At 40.3% G+C, this 17,584-nt stretch overlaps 1 protein-coding gene across 1 annotated transcript in view; it reads left to right on the top strand.

Moving 5' to 3' along the window:
- The window catches only part of dock1 (dedicator of cytokinesis 1), a 190,357-nt gene that overhangs the window by 35,722 nt on the left and 137,051 nt on the right, over nucleotides 1-17,584 (top strand). The window contains exons 14-18 of the mRNA XM_031750664.2: nucleotides 1,059-1,183; nucleotides 4,059-4,157; nucleotides 4,572-4,644; nucleotides 9,626-9,729; nucleotides 10,303-10,486. Of these exons, the coding sequence (XP_031606524.1) occupies nucleotides 1,059-1,183; nucleotides 4,059-4,157; nucleotides 4,572-4,644; nucleotides 9,626-9,729; nucleotides 10,303-10,486 (585 nt within the window). The remainder of the gene's footprint in view (nucleotides 1-1,058; nucleotides 1,184-4,058; nucleotides 4,158-4,571; nucleotides 4,645-9,625; nucleotides 9,730-10,302; nucleotides 10,487-17,584) is intronic.

The following is a 17,584-nucleotide window of genomic DNA, read 5'->3' as shown; positions in this document are numbered from 1 at the left end:
TTTCTCAGCACGGCGCTTAACTGATCAGGTCTCCTATAAAGCAAAGCGATGCACAATTGTATTCCTTTGCTGCCTGTCAGAATTTACTAATTGTAATATTGATGCTTTGTAGCTGATGGAGTAACCTGAAATTAGGCTCACCACCATGAAAAAGACACAATGTAGAAGGTGACACATGCCGCTCCAAAATAGATTTTTCAGCATTAATAGTGCTTTCAAAACTCGAACAAGTTGTGCATTAGTACACCCTCACACCATCATGTGCACTGATAACGGGAGCACGTCATATTTTTATTGGTCAGATCACAGGACAGATTTCCATTTCACCTCAATACATCATAAATGAGCTCTGGCCCAGAGAAGGATCCGGTTCTTCTGTGTCTTCTTGATATGTGATTGTTTGCATAGTAGAGTTTAAACTTGCATCAGTGGAAGCAAGGAAAAGATGTGTTCACTCACAATGGGTTTGCATTTTTAATGCAGTGCTACCTGGGAGATCCCACATCACAACTATTCAATAGTGGGGTTTTTTGTTGATTTTTCCAAATTCTTAAGTAGTTGTAGTATTTCCCACAGAGCGGTGAGCCCTTCCCAGAATACTCTTTTTATGCACAGTGATGCTGCTAAATAATTTAATGAATTGTCATTTTTTTCACCCAGCAGGTGTTTTCTTTTAATATTTTTAGTTGTCCCTGTTCAGTTTATAAAAAAAGGGGATCAAACTCAAAATGAACATTTATTAAAAAGTATTTATTTATAGTAGTAGTATTATTTAAAAAATAAGTAGTTAAATATGGGGTTAAAATGATTTGCAAATCAGTGTTTTGTTTAGATTTTATCCAGTGTCCTACTTTACTGAAAACGGCTGCAGTTCATAAAATATTTGTAATACAGAAAAAACCCAAGACATTATTTATTTAATGGGTCGAAGTCAGCCATACATATAATATCCAGTGTTGCTGTAATATTAATATTATTGAAAAGGATAAACCTGAAGCCCTAAGAAGCATTGAAGCGTTGTGGGTTTCTCATTTTTTGTTTTTCTTTATTTCCTAAAGGGGATGTGCGAAACGACATCTACGTGACTCTGGTTCAGGGGGATTTTGACAAAGGGAGTAAGACAACACCCAAAAACGTTGAGGTGACCATGTCGGTTTATGATGAGGACGGCAAGAAGCTCGAGGTACGACCGAGGAATGTTAACCTACTGCTTTGGTATTTTTCCTGTGCTCTCAGCATTCAGGACACGAGTGCTGTAACCAAGTGGTTTCTCAGACAGACTGTGATATTACCCGGCTTTCTTTAGTCTCACACTGCTCAGCACAGCGCTTAACTGACCAGGTCTCCTATAAAGAAGAGTGATACACAGGGAAACTGTATGTCTTTGCTGCTTGTCAGAATTTACAAGTTGTAATATTGTTACTTTGGTGCTGATGGAGAAGCCTAAAATTTGGCTCACCACCATGAAAATCAGCCGTTGTCAGAGCCAGTAACAAACTCAGGCATGTGGACAGGCAACGTGGGCAGCATAATGATGTGATATGTGAAATCAGCATTTTTCTTCTGGTATAATTAATTACCTTTGCTAATGAAGTTAGAAGGATCATTTCTCCCCTGTCTAATTGTTTGTAAGCAAGCTGTCTCAAAATGTGTATTTTTTTTTTTTTTAATGCAATCTGCAGCGCTTGGTAAAGAGATCAGTTAATTAATCTTACATCAGAGGAATAATCAATACTTGAGTAGCTTCTGCTTATAAATTGTATTTTTATAGAATGAGGATTAGAATCTCATGTGCACTCGTTGAGTTTTTTTTGAATACCCATCAGAATATATAAGATGCATAGATAAGCTGTTACAGCTACAAAGGATCATTTGGTCTTGCAGGGAGGTGCAAGTATGATATTTGAGTAAGTGAGAGTGATACCAACACTTAATGTAGGTGCAAGCTTATTCTAAGAATTCTAAATATTAGCAGTTGTTAACCTCAAACAGCACTTGAGAACATACCCCATATACACTACTGACTTTTTAAAAGTCTATTCAAATATAAGAAGTTATTGGCAACAATACAGGTAACATCTGTTTTTTAGTTTATTGTCAGTTACTTTGAATTTGATTTGAATTAAGTAACTTAACTTTTGGATTGGCCTTTGGTATGCTGTGCGGCAGACTTGTTGCGGATTTGTTTTAATAAACCACATCGACTTTAATCAGTCATTACTTAAATTTTAGCCACTGACTGAGTCATAACCCTCAATCAAGTAAAGTGAATTTTATACAAATCAATGCAGCCAGGTATGAGAGAGAGACTTTTCGAATTTGTAGCGCTCGATGAAGCAAAACTGTGTGTATTTCAGTAAGAGTGCGATAAAGACGGATTTCTCAAATAGATTAGGGAAGCGTATAAGACATAAAAGACATTTATATAGTGTCTCAAGCTTTTTAGAGCAGAGTAGTGGTGGAAAATTGTACCATTTCCTCAAGTTTCACATTTTTAGCTGTTAAAGTTTCTTTAGAAGAAGAAAACGCTGCAACTTTTTGAAGCGAGAACCTGTTATGAGACAAATACAGCTATGATAAGCTGAAACGGATACAAATTCGATGTGTGAATTCCCACCCTGTGTCATTATGTTTCGCTGAAGGTCTGTGTTCAAGGCTGTCTGAGCCTTTGCGGTATAATAAATAAAGTCAGTGACAGCAGCCAGCAATGATCAAGAGAGATCGATCCTATCTAGAAGTGTTGTCACCATGTTGCTGTTGCATTGCAAAAGCTCCCTTGTTATAAGAAATGCAAGAAGTGGTTAAATTCTTCCTTACCCTTCATGGATTTGATGGGCTTAAAGTCTCTTTCTTGATAACAGAAACTTGTTTTTTTTGTCTTTTATTCCAAAATACAAATGTCTTGTTTTCATTTTAAAGATGCCTATATATACTAGGCACTTGAAATAACTATCTCTCCTCACACAGAGTTTTTGTAACAGGTTAAATTTGTGGGCTTTGCTTTTTGTGTGTTTTTTTTCTTTTCATTTCTGTCTCCCTCTGGCTTCTGATCCTCTCTATTCTTCTCTGTCCATTCTCTTTCCGTGTGACTTTCTGCCTCTGGTGTTTGTCATCCTCCCTCTTTCCTCCAAATCCTAAAGGATTTGTGATGCGAAAGGCTGGACAGTAACTTTTTATTACCTTTGACTTTGATTAGCACCCCTCCAGAAACTCTTCTCACCTGTAGTTAGACCCTAGCCACTTTCACCCTCTGTGAAATCTGGAGCTGTCAGAAACCCTGGCCACTTAGAGAAGGAGCAGAGCTGCTAGAGCTACCACCTGCCCCCCATATCTGCTCAGCATGGCTGGGGGAGATGGGGTCTGTTATTCCTCATAATTGCTGGTTGTCAGAAACCATTAGTGTAGGAGTATTTCAGCAGCAGTACACTAGCAGGCCAGGGAGTCAGCTGGAGTAGTGGGAGGAAAGAGGTAGGCTGGCTGAACACAGATTGATCGAAAACAAGGCGTGCGCACCATCCGCTGTCACTCCATCCCTCTTGCCGAATCCTCAAGTGGGGCACGTAGTATTTTACATACGCACCCTGACCTGTTGTAGAAACGCAGGGGACCCGCTAGGAAGACCAATTTACACGTTTGGATCCATCAGCACCAGCTGGTCTGCTTCCCTGCTCTTGGCTTCCTTCCACGTCCTGCTGCATGGGAGCCACTGCTGCTCCTTCTTAAATAATTAATTTCTAATTTATTTCTTATTTCCACAATGCTGTCATGAGATTGACAGCCAGCACACAGGTGCTCATGCATAAAGTGCATCCAGACTTTTAAAGGCCATTCTGCTAGATTAAGGCTTTCTGCTCCAGGGGCGGTGCTTTATGAAATAAGTGCTAGTCAATTTTCCACATACTGTGAGCGTGCCAATATTTTGACAGAGTGATAATAAAGCAGTTCACCCATCACGACTTTAGCACTTTCTGCGATCTAAAAGCTAAGCAAGGATAACCAGATAACCAGTTATGTTGTCTGACTACCTAATTGCTGTGTGTCTTTTACCTTTTATCTAGAATGTGATCTTTCCCGGAGCTGGAGATGAAGGGATCAATGAGTACAAGTCTGTTATCTACTACCAAGTAAAGCAGCCCCGCTGGTTTGAAACGATAAAGGTTTGTTTTTCTGCTTACTTCTGCCACTTAACTGTTTCTTCTTTACTTCTCTAAATCATTTGATTCTACCTTCACCTTGATGCCGTCTCCTTCACGTAGTTTCCAAAGTTTTTTCATTACACCACAGGCTTTTATTGCCAGTAATTTCTATCACAAGACTTTAGTGGCAAATGTGGTGCAAAACTGTATAGAAGAGTGAAGTTATTCATCACACTTAAAGAAAGGCAAACTTTTTCTCAATTCCTGAAATCCCAAATAATTATATAGCATTTTTTTTGCAAAAGTGTTGCAACATGTGAGTTAATTTCTGTACAGAATAAAATCTGGCAAGTTTAGAGTTCACTCTGATTTCAGTTTGTCCTTATGTTCTGTGAGAGTGTGTGTGTTTCAATCCTGTTCCGTCCTTTGTCTTAGGTTGCTATTCCCATTGAAGACGTGAACCGGAGCCACTTGCGGTTCACCTTTCGTCACCGCTCATCACAGGACTGTGAGTATAAATGTCAGCTTGTGAATAATCAGTTTTTCAGATGACCAACTGCACAATTGGCTGCTAATCTATCCCCAGCAAATATAATGGAAGATATCCAAACCAAGCAGATGTGTTGCACAGTGATAAATACTTTGAAGCTCACCCTTTGTCACATTAATCAGAGGTATTAGTCTGTCCCCCGCACAAAGCAGCATCATGGAGTGGCTTGTCAGAGACTATGGCTGGGATGTGAAAAATGCCTGAGGGGACATATTTGTTTATTGGGACCAGTGTCTAGCTGAATGCAGCCAGCGTTGTACGCCCTTCTGTTTTCTGTTTTTTTTGTTTTGTTTTGTTTTTTTTGCATCCTTTCTAATTTTCGGGGTGTAAAGGTCAGGGAAGCCTGGCAGTGGTAGTTCTGCCAGCCCATCTGCCTGCCACATGGCAAGGCTTTCCTACAGCCACAGGAGTGATGCAGGAAAAAGGGTTTGGGGACCATGACAGGTGTATACAGTATATACAAAGCAATCAGCTCAAATGGCACAGAAGGCAGAGCAGAACTTGGAGGATGTGAGGACTGGAAAGTATACCCTTTCTCTAATCTGCAGCTGCTGTCATCATCTACTTCCAAAATCCTCTTGCTTTGTTTGCTTCTCACCTGCATGCAGGTGGTTTGGAGGAAATTGCCAGGTCTCAGAGCTCAGCGCTGGCTTATAATCCACTTGGAGAGCCTTCTTGTCATGCTCGGCACCTTGCTTCTCTGGAGACTAATGCTGTTACGAGACATGCCTTTGAAACTCTGACTTGCTGTTATCTTGGTGTAACGGTTACTTTAGAAACTGGCTCACCTCAAGTGACTCTGGGACTGCGGGGACATGCTGATGCTGCCAAACTTTAACTTTTCTCTGACAATTGACAATAGCGACATGTTAAAAAAGGTGTAATAGCTGGATTCTAAGGATTTGTGTATGGTGAACTGCTGCTGCTGGTGAATGTGCTTACAGTATAGAGACCAGGGTTTATTTTATGTTGGGTGTAAAGGTGATATTCCTATGTACATTGATCTAATTTTATCCATGTTTAAGATTGTATGCATCCGTGCAAGCATGTGTTTCTATAATTTTCTGACCGACTTCTCTCACTGCCTCACTGTCGCTGTGTACAAGACCTAAACTTTCATCTCAGTTTGCAATAGATTGCTTTTAAGAGCAGAATAACACCTCCTGAAACTAGCATATTTTCACGTAATATCACAGATATACTGCAGACCATACCAGAGGTCTGATCCAGATCTAGAGAGGGCGTTAAGGGAAAACTCTAAGCTCGATAACCCGAAGAGTGAGGAAACTCATTTTTCATTTCAGAGAGGAAGGTAACTTAAAGTCTGGGTCAGACTCTCTGAACCTAATATGCTCACTGAAACAAATCCTTACTCATCCACTCTTGCTGTGCTTGAAGGAGCTATCAAACAAACCTGTACAGTCAATATCAAAGCACATAATAGAATTCATTAATTTCCAATGTTTTTCATCCTTTAGACATGTTAAGATCTCATAGGACTACCTTAAAGATAACTGTTTTTGTGATCTGTCATCCATGTAGGCCATAGACGGCAATCTACGGTCGAGTCTTTCTCAGATCAGAGTAAAATCTCTGTTTTACTTTTTTTCTGTCACTGGGACTGTCTCAGTTCAAGATGCTTACTAGATTATCAGCCATTTCTTTAGTGCATTTCTATAGTGATTGCTGTTTTAAATCTTTATGACGCTTTGTTCACTGATCCGTGTCTCATGTGTCTAATCCAGGGGTGCCCAATCCCAGTCCTCGAGAGCTACTGCCCTGCAGCTTTTAGATGTGTCCTTGTTCCAGCACACCTGAATCAAATGAATGGCTCGTTATCAGGCCTTTGCCAGACTTGATGGCATGCCGAATTGGTAATCCAACTATTTGATTCAGCTGTGTTGGAGTAGGGATGCATCTAAAAGCTGCAGGACAGTAGCTCTCGAGGACTGGGATTGGGCACCCCTGGTCTAATCATTTGCCATACTGTGATTGGCTACAGTGTGGGAATATTCTTTATATACTTAATATGCCATTTTGGAGATTATGTGAATATTTTTGAACATGCACTGGGTAAGGTAGTGCTGTCCACCCACAGTAATGTGTGCTGTGTAGCCCAAATGCAAAAGCACAACTGCTGCTGGTAAGTGAGAAAGGGTGATACATTGGGAAGCTTATTTTCCCCACTTCCAACATGAAGAAAGAGAAGCAGGCTACATCAGCAGGAAGAGCTCATTTGCATGTGTTGATTATTGACCATAAGTGTGTGTTTATCAGTTGAACAGCTAAAATGCTGCTGTCCAAACCTGCATTCCTCTTATTAACTTTTTAAACTAGATTTTTTGTACATGCTTTCACCGCACCTTCTTGTGCACAGCTGAATAAACACATTCGTCCAGTGGAAAGGAAAGCTTTGTGTAACTCTGTGCAAACACACAGTTATACCAAGCTCAAATTTAAAATCAAACCCACGGAGCGAGAAAAGTGCTTTGTCTTGTTTTTCCTGCATGCATATTCATTTCAGAGTGTGCCGAGTTGTGTTGACAGTGGCTGTATGACTGTTCTGCAAGTGTTTTTTTTTAAATAATTATTGTTATATATAAGGAGCAGTGCACATTAATTAACATGAGCATTTAGGTCCATTATGTAAATGTGCCAGATTTAGTCATACAGGCTAATTTTAATACACATTCTGTTTCAGATTGATGCCACTGATAGAAAGAAACGGAAAACAAAAGATCTAAGGTTATCTAGGCACATATAAGGGACCGAAACAGCTGATTGATAAAACAAAAAACACATCAGTGGACAATCGGTGAAAAACAGCGACGTAAAGTGACATTATTTTAGACTATGACAGTATGTTGCGCTGCTCAGTAAGAAAAGACTGACTGCCAAAAGCACTTTTTCTAAAAGATACTGTATAATCCCCTTTATGCTGTTTAGAGATGTCAAAATAAACTCTAGCATATCATATTAAATTTAATATGAATTTGATAATACTTATGATTTTCATTTAAAGCATTTAAAGGGAATACAAGCTCGCTAACTTGCAAGCTATTGATAATCATTTTGACAGCTGTCAACTGGCGCAACCTTAACCCGTTGCAGAGCTCCACTGATTATTTTTTTCCTTCACTGCTCATACATGCACTTAACTCGGTGGGAGCAACCAGGTTTAATTGTGGGTTTCCTAGCATACTTATTACCTGTGCTGTAATCAGCCAGTTAATATTAATATTTGAAAGGCTGAACGGAGATAGAACAGCTGTGTAAAAATATATTGTTTTTCCATCAGAAGATACATACAGCACTCCTTAACCTCTCTGCATGTGATTAGTTTGTGATGAAAAGCAGCACAGATTTAGGCTGTCAGGCCTCTGTATTGCCTGCCTGCGCTGTCATGTGGCTGTGTCCTTCCTGCTTCCTTCGATGTGCTCCTAGCTAGAGCTGAACTTTAAGGGGATACACAGAGTGACAGAGCTGCTCATCAAGACCACTAGTGGAGCTCATGTGTTCAGTATCTCAGCCCTGTGGTTGAGAATTAGGCCAGCTCTAACACAGTGCGTCAGAGTAGCACTCTAACATTGTCAGGCCTCATCAGGCTGATGGCTGCTGTCACGGATGCTGCCGTAGCTGTAAAAGATTCCTGCCATCTTTTCACTTTCGTTTCATCTGTCTTTATGCCGCTGCTTCGTGAGTCAGGTAGGCTTTAAAATGTGGAACAGTTCAGTCAACTAAATTTGAAGTGACAGCCCACCTTAAAGGGGGAAGTTTGCCAAACTCGCACACAAATCGGACTTCGATTGGTTTAAAGAAGTAGCTCTGTCCCGAAAGTGACCTTTTTTGTCCAAATTAAGAGTTTTCAGCTCTCTGCCCTTTAGGAAGTCACTAATACGTTTGGTATTATTGGATGGCATGCCTACAGTGTTCTCCCTCCACTGGTCCCTCTCAGCCTAGCAATTATTCACCGGTGAGTTGCAGGCAGCAAACCAATGAGGGGATTTATGCAGATAGAATGCAAGATATATACTTCGATGAATCACGTCTCCCTGCGCGTAAATCTGAGCTTGTTGATCCGCAATGATGATGTATGTGGCCCCATCCAAAGTCCCGGTTACAGGACAAAGTCGTAACTCTCTTCCTTGTTTATGCAGCGCTTCCACTCAACATTCCCAACCACGCATGTGTCTGCACATGCACACATAAACCACGAGCATCTTTCCTCCACTCTTGCAGGATTATACAAATTGGTCACAGCTGCAGCAGAGCACAAGTGCAACTGTTTATTCTTTTGAAAACAGGAAGTGTGGATTAATCCAAAGCCTGTCACTTGAATAATATTCCTTTTTGTAATTAGCATTTCTTTTGTTTGTTTTAAGGCACATATTGTTATATAACAACCAACTGTGATTGCATCTCCCACGTCCCTCGCATTATATTTTGCACAAGTCCTTCAAACCTATGCATAATTGGTCTCAACAGTCGGCGCGCGTACATTTGCTTCACTTCAGGGTGAAAAATAAACAGTTCACGGACAGATGCAGCCATAGCATTAATAAAGACATCAGAGGGGAACAGTAGTTTCTTGTGCTAACTCAGGAGCTGACTCAGGGAGTCTAGTGCTGAGGTTAGCGTTTGGATTATCACTTCTTTCAGACTGCTGCTTTGTTAATGACTTGTAACATCAGCAGTGCTGCATGGTTTACTGCAATGGGATCTATTTTTTTTGTTCCCGAAGACGAACATTGTTCACATAAGCATACTGCACACGTACGAAAGATGCGGTGTGTTTCGTTTTGCAAAATGAGACAAAAAGCAAACGTAAGCTGTGGTACAAAAAAGCAAACTGTATATATGAACGCAGTCTTAGTCTCAAATGTAAACACCAGTAACCAAGTTGTCTTTATTGCTTGTGTGTTTCTTTTTCCTTCCGCAGCCAAAGATAAATCGGAGAAGATATTTGCCTTGTCTTTTGTGAAACTGATGAGGTATGACGGGACCACTCTGAGGGACGGTGAGCATGATCTCATCGTGTACAAGGTAAATGTAAAAAGACAAAACAAAAACATCCCATAAACACACTTAGAAGTCTTTGTTTCTTGCTGCTTACTCGTCAGACAGCCCGCTCTCCTTGTGAAATGACCATGAAATAAGTTGTAGGTGAAAAACTGCCCTATTGTATCGGCGACTGTCATCATAACAGCCTGCCATCAGTGCTTTGTTTGTGAATTGGGTAGCTGGTACACATCAGCCCGCACAATGAAATGAGAGTACTTTCCAATTAAAAACCCTTCCATAATGATACCTCTGTGTTACGGTGCCCATTTATGTTAATTAAAAAGTTCATATGGGAAAAATCCATCTTGTTACATTTGTCTTGTCATGTTTTCTGGATTGTTGTTTTCGTCAGTCATCCCTGCATTTGGAAATGAATGATATTTTTCTCACATGCAACAGCTTGGTAGAAAAACACACAAATTGTTTTGTTGATAATATATACCAAAGGGAGATCCATTAAAACCACAGCTATAGAATGCAACATTGTTTTAATGTGTACACAGTAATTTGGGGTTTCTACCAATAAACTGACTGAGACTTGTTCTCTAAAACCAGGCGGAGGCAAAGAAGCTAGAGGACTCTTCTCTGTACCTAAACCTACCTTCCACAAAGCTGGAGATGGAAGAGAAAGGCTACTCCACCACTGGAAAAAATACCCAGAACCTGGGCACCTGCACCATCAGCAAGGATTCCTTTCAGATTTCCACCCTGGTCTGCTCTACCAAACTTACCCAAAATGGTAACAGCTTCTATATTTTAATGAATATTTGTCTCTTTTCCTGTGCAAGTTGCTTTTTTAAGCTAAAAATTATGCTCTTGTGGAAAATGTATCAAAACATCAGTAAACACATGGAAAGTTATTGTCAGCTTAGATATTATATAAAAAAATGAAAGAAGCTACTGTGACATCAGCCTTGTAGCATTTTGAATCCTTAAATTAAGCATTTTTTATAGTCGCTGTCTTTGTCTTAACCATGCCATTCATATTTGTATATTTTATCCTTTATTGATCTTTGTTTTTCCCTAATTGATTTGCACTAGCTTTACATAGTTACCACATAGTTTCTACTTTCCCTGCTCTTAGTCTCACAGTCAGCACATCTCCCTGCACAAACGCATCCAGCGGAGCTGACAAGAAACGTGGGGAAGTCAGTATAATATTAATTGAGTTCAAGACAACAATTTACTTTATCTTAATAAAAGCTTCCCAACAACTGTTAAATCAAAGAAAACAGCACTGAAAACAATCAAGACAGAAAATGTTGTCACTGGTGCTTTTCAGTCTGGACCACAGTTTGCGATTAACTCGACAACTAAAGCAAATAAAAGAAATCGAGCGGCTGTTCTTGACCCTCTTTTCATTAGATTCCTCCATGCTATGGTAGCTAACAACTGTTGCACTTTCAAAATAGAATTTACATAATTAATCTTCTAGTAGAGCTGAATAAATAACTTCCTAATTAAAAATAATGAATCTAGTTAGTTGTTTATTCCAGTGTGACTTGGCTAATCCGTTCCTGCTGCCTGATATACAGATATACTCTCAGAGGTTTTGGTCCATAGTTATATGACAGCATCACTAAGTTGCTGCAGATTTGCAGCTTGCAGATTTAGATGTGAATTTCCCATCACATCACATCCCGTGCTCTACTGGATTGAGATCTGGTGACCGTGGAGGCCATTTGAGTGCTGTGAACTCACTGTCATGTTCAGGAAACCAGTTTGAGTTGATTTGAGCTTTGTGAGATGGTGTGATATCCTGCTGTAGGAGTCATCAGAATATCGGTTCACTGTGGTCGTAATGGGATAGACATAGACAGTAATTGCAGAGTTGGCCCAAAATGTGCCAAGAAAATGCTTCCCGTGTCATTATATCATCTACAACAGCGGTCCCCAACCTTTTTTGCACCATGAACCGGTTTATGTCCGACAATATTTTCACGGACGCCTTTAAGGTGTCGCGGATAAATACAACAAAATAAAACCAGTACTGGTACCCAAAAAAGATGATTTATTCATAACAAACAGGAAAAGAACCAGGGAAACCGAGTTAACTATAAAAACGATAAAAAACAAAAAAACGATAAAAACCCTGAAAACCATAAATTTCACACCCGAGCCTCAACCCTCGCGGCCCGGTACCAAACGACTCACGGACCCGGGGGTTGGGGACCGCTGACCTACAACATCCAGAACCATTGATATAAGGCAGGATGGATCCATATTTTATGTTGTTTAAACCAAATTCTGACCCTACCATCCAGACAACACTTTTCCAATATTTCATAGTCCAGGTATGGTGAGCATCTGTGAAGTGCAGTCTCAATTCCCTGTTCTGTTATGTAACAGGAGTCGCATCCAGTGTGATCTTTCCTGTTGTGACCCATCTTCTATAGTAAATTCAATGATGCTCTTCTGCATACTTTGGTTGTAATAAGCAGTGATTACTGTTGTTACTGCTTCCTGCCAGTCAGCTCAGAGCAGTGTGGATATTCTCCTGACCTCTGCCATCAACAAGGCATTTTCACCCAGAGCACTGCTGCTCACTGGATAGTCTCTCTTTTTGAACCGTTCCCTGTAAATCCTAGAGATGGTTGTGTTGAAATCCAAGTATGGAAGTGGTTTTTTGAAATGGAACCACGTCACGTTGACAGGCACTTAAATCACCCTTCTTCTTCCTCAATCAGATACTTGTTTTGAACTTAGAGAGGTTCTCTACACCATGTCCTCATGTTTAAACTATTGGATTGCCACCACCTGACTGGGTGCTTAGATATTTGTATTAACGAGCGGGAGATCAGATGACCTAATGAAGTGGCCATGAGCACTGACCACATGCTCTCTGATCTCTTCTTTCTTGAGGTGCTGTATAACAAAAGTAGCACACATGAGAGAAAATCCCAGCGATGTATGTGGATTTACTTTTGTTGTAGCACAGAGAAGTACAATTCCAGCTTGATGAAATGCCTGCTCACATTTACTCATAAAAAGAGCTCTCACTGGGGGGGAGGAAAGATTTCTTTACTCTTAGCCAGGTAGACCCTGAATTTTGAAACCACCGATGGACCGTAGCCTCTGGGTTTGACAAACGGATCATAGGAACACACTGACCGCATATCATTTAATGTAGGATACCTTAGCTTCAGCTTTTCAAACATTTTTTCTTATTATCTGGTTTTTCCTTTTCCACATTCTGAGCGCCAGGAATGGTTTTCCTCCTCTCTATTCCTACTTCTAAAGTACTTTCTTTTCTCTTTACTCTCTGTACGCCAGTCAGTCTCAGTTAGATTCCAGTTCATCTCTGTTGAGCGAACAACAGCCTTTTTATTTGCCCGTGAAGATCTACTCTTATTAAGCTTGGGAAATCCCCATGCCTGCCACTGTGGCTCGTGGATTAAGGATTTTAGCATCTTGTGTTCCCACCAGCCTTTCTGCATGTTTATAAATCCCCACAGATGTCAGCGTAAACCCTCTTGAACATGCTGGTATTTCTTAGCTGTGTTCATAACGTTGTAGTTAGATTGTGTGAAAAGCTGTTCTCTTTTGTGTGAGTGGTCAGATGCTCCTAGCTCTGATTTCACAGAGCTAAACCAAACCAACCTAAATGTCTGCTTTGCTTTCTTTTTCACTGGATGTAATTTGCTCCTTTGTTTTTGGTTTTTTTTTTTTGTATGCAAGACTGAATCACAATTTTAATTAGAGCCAAAATTAAAGCTTCTTTTGTGTTTTTGGCCACAGTCTGAAATAAATGAGTAACAGACACACTGCAGGGTAACTTTGACTTGAATTGAAATTAATTGTTTTACTCGCCAAGAGCAATGCCCTGTTTGAATAAGGAGTGAATCATGCCCTTACGTTTTTGTATTCACGTTAACACAAAGATAATTTTTAACCACCAAGCAAGGGCAGAATGAAGAAAAAAGCTTGGAGTAAGATCATGTGTGTTTGTGGTCTTTAATCCCTTGAATAATCCTTGTGTAGGCCTGTGAAAAGAAAATCCACTGTAAACCATTTTTCTCTTTCTTTAGATGTTAAATATAATTTAAAACTTTAAAACCTCCTTTCAGGAATAAGTGGCCTTATGTGAAAACTAATAATATAAAATCTTAAAATGTCTTTAAAGTGACTATAAAATGACTCCTATCAATTTTAATGAGATCCCCAACACCACTGGCCAACACAACATAAATACGTAATCAGCCAATCACATGGCAGCATCTCAGTGCATTTAGAAGTATGGGAATGGTGAAGAAAACCTGCTGAAGTTTAAACTGATCATAAGAACAGGAAGAAAAGGTCATTTAATTAACAGCTGATTAACTGATTAGTGCCCAAACACAGATTTTTGCATTTTAGTTAATTAGTGTATGTTTTTCCTATTTTCCTAACAAAATATGAAGAAATGAGGGATGGTTCAAGACTTGGGTGCAATACCTTAGATTACAATATCCATATAAACCTGAAAAAAAAAAAAGGGTCTGTAATCAAGCCAGCAATAAGGCTGCTTTATCCTTTCTATGTGGTGATAAAGCTAAAGCAGCCACTCAAATAGGCAGTAAGACTCTCTCACTGCAGAGGTCACATAAAGCTACAAAACATTAGGTCAAAGCTGAACCAGGAATTTTTCTGAAGAGTAGGATCGATATTTGCAAAATGCGCTTTCAGTAGAGATGTTTTCACATTTGTGATTATATGACGGCCCAACTATAGGGGGAAAAAAAAATCTGCATGTAAACATTAAGACTACTAGGTAAAAAAATGAATTTAGGAGGGAGATTATCCCAAAGTTTGACAGATGCCTTGGTGAGATCAGCTGTTTCCTTAACGACGATGCATGGTCTTGACGTGCTGGCAATTTAAAAACTACAGCTGAATCTCTGACCTATCAGCAGCACAGGCTTCATGTGACACTTGTAATGACTTTAGCACTTTTTGTGCTAAATCATTGCAGTCTAATAAAGACGTGAAATGACGATAAAGCTAATTGTCCGGGATACAACCTAATAGCATGCGCAGCAAACATTTATAAAGCCTCATTAATGAGATCACTGCAGACCCACAACAGGCTCTGGGCATTTCTCTAGGACAACGGGAGGTTTTTGTTGTCAGAGGGCTTCTGCGTATAATGTGTGAAAGCGGTGGGTGTCGCATGTTGTTATAGCAATGTTCCCTTTGAAGCTTATTAAGTTTAGTCTGTGGTATAAGTTGTCATTTAAATACAATTGTGTGTGCCCTCCTACTCGGCTCAGGGGGTGGTGATGTCAATGAATGAGCCGTCTCAGTTACAGGAGAGCCTGCCTCTCTACTGTAAGTAATGATAGTGGCTCAAATGGTTGTCTCAGCTGTTATGTAGATGCGTAGTATGCAGCATATATCAATCAGCACTATTCTCTGCTCCTATTTCTCCTCTCTGCCTGCCATTTTCTGATTTATCTTGTTCCCTGTGCGAGAGTGATGGGGGGGGAGTATGTGTCCTGGTTTGTAGATTCACTCCTGTAGAGCAGCTCCACTCTCCATATTTACCTGTCACTTTGTGCTGATAATTTGCAAGGTGCCGGTGGGTGCTTGGGGATCAGATGGCCTCGTCGCTGCACAAAGTTTGATTAAACTTTGTGCAGCTGTGTGTTGTATGGGATATATCATCCCACGCTAAAGCTCGAGGAAAAGGTTCCAGCTATTTTAATAAAGCACTGTACACAGAGCAGCCACAACATTAACACCGCCTCATTTATATTGTGTAGGCTCTCCTTTTGCGACCAGAATAGCTCTTATCCATTAGGGATACAGAATTTGCAGGTGGCATGAGGACATTGGCAGCTATTGCTTTGGGTCCAGTAGCTTGTGTGGCTCGTTTCAGTGGTTTGGACGGATGCTCTGAGTTGGAATCCAGGGAGGTTGGATGCTAGGTCAATGCCTTGGGCTTGTTACCATGCTCCTTTAGCCATTACTGCAGGGTTTGTTTTTTTTGCCTGTGTAGCAGTGTGCATGTTTAGTTTACCATTGTCAAATGATTTTTTTTTTTTTTAAAAGAGAGTTTATTTTTCCTCATTTTTTATCCATCCATCCAATATCCCTTCTACAGAAAAAAAAATGTGCAAGAAACAGCAGAAAATTGCATTGTTATTAGAGGATCAATATTATTTACTTACCTGTCTTTGGTTTTGATGTTGTGGCTAATCTATCCACAATATTTCCCATGATACCAGAGTCAGGCTTCTTTATTAAAAACCCAGAAGCTCTTTAAGATCTAGGTGTGTTTGTCCAATAGTCATCTCTTTCCCATTTTCTGCATTTCTGTAAATGAAATGATTACATGATTCCAGCTCATCAGATGTGATGTGTTGACCAAATATCTCGGGTTGTTTTGACTGTTGGTTGGCTGAAACAGCAATTTGATGTTTACACTTGGAGAATATGTGACAGTATAATTAATATGATTAGTAATGTAATTGTGGTAAGATCTGTTTCTGGAGGTAGAGCAGGTCATCTACTAATCAGAAGGTTGGTGGTTCAACCCTTAGTTTCAAGGTGCTTTCTGATCCGTCCACCAGATGTAATTATTAGATGGAAAGCACTTATAAAAAAGTGCCTGTATGAATGGGTGTGATGCCTGTTCGCTCACCAGCAGTTTATCCTGAGCACTTATTCTTGCAAAGGGAAAAAGGAGCCCTAGAAATGCCCCTTGCAACAGACTGCATGCTTCATACTCATGGCTCCTCACTGCTGATCCCCACATCTGAGATGAAACACTCTTTTTAACTAAGCTAGATTTATGCAGGCGGCCTCCCAGTGCTGGGAGCTCCCGTGAAGTGGCTCCTAGCTCTTCCCTGGGTATTTGCAGTGTGCTTCGCTAAACAGAGCAAAGATTCAGCAACATCACACGTGGGAGAGAACCTAGCCCAGTGAAATCGATTAAAATACTTTTCCTACCTCTGCTGGAAAGAAAACGCATTTTGTGAACAAAGCAGCTTTAAAAGTATGGAATCCATGTTCGTATTGAAGCTACTCCAGCATCAGTGCGCTGAAGAAGCCTGTACTTTTAAACTTTTAAACGACTACATACAAGGCTGTCACTATTAACGGCAAAGAACAAGCTATCAAGACTCCTTAGTGGTTGTGTTTGCTTTTAAAAGTGAACAAAACTGATTTTGTGAAGGAGTACCGTAAACAAACTTTCAAATGGTAATGTCTAAAAGTCTTTTGCATTTCAGTTGCGCATTGACAATGTAACCTATTTCCTCTGAATTAATTATTCCACAGCTCTCCATCTGCCAGTTACTTCCACAGTCTTTTAAATTTCCACTGCCTGTGGAGACATCCATTCTCAGACAGATGTTATTTGTAAAAGGCTCTCAGTATTTTTCTCCAGAACAAAACTGATTGCCCCCCAATCCCACCCCACCCCCACAACACTGTGCCTTACAGCCCAATGTGCTACACGTAGTTGGCCTCTAAACACCACTGCCCCACTGGGACCAAGCTGCCTGATGATTTATTCTCACATTATTCCATTTATCTCTCTGAGGTGCTGAAGCATCAATTTCCAAATCTATATCTCCTTGGGGACGGAGGACCCTGGTAGTTGAGACAGGTTCTTGTGATTGAACCCTGATAGGCTGTCAGGTTTACAGATGATGGGCATCCATTACTGTGTTGCCATGGCTGATTGACTCTTCCTGAGCCAATCAGCCATGGCGAACGGGGAGAGGCAGCCCCTAGGGACTAGGTTTGCAAGAATGCCAAAGAGATTCTTCTATTCGCTTCAGTCAGACGAGGCTGAATATAGTATATATTCATGAAGGCTAATAAACCATCATGAATATACTATAAAGATGTT

This window comes from Oreochromis aureus, linkage group 8, assembly GCF_013358895.1.
Source record: "Oreochromis aureus strain Israel breed Guangdong linkage group 8, ZZ_aureus, whole genome shotgun sequence".
NCBI lineage: Eukaryota > Metazoa > Chordata > Actinopteri > Cichliformes > Cichlidae > Oreochromis > Oreochromis aureus.
The sequence above is the reverse complement of the archived record's forward strand: the minus strand, read 5'-3'. Positions and strand labels throughout refer to the sequence as shown.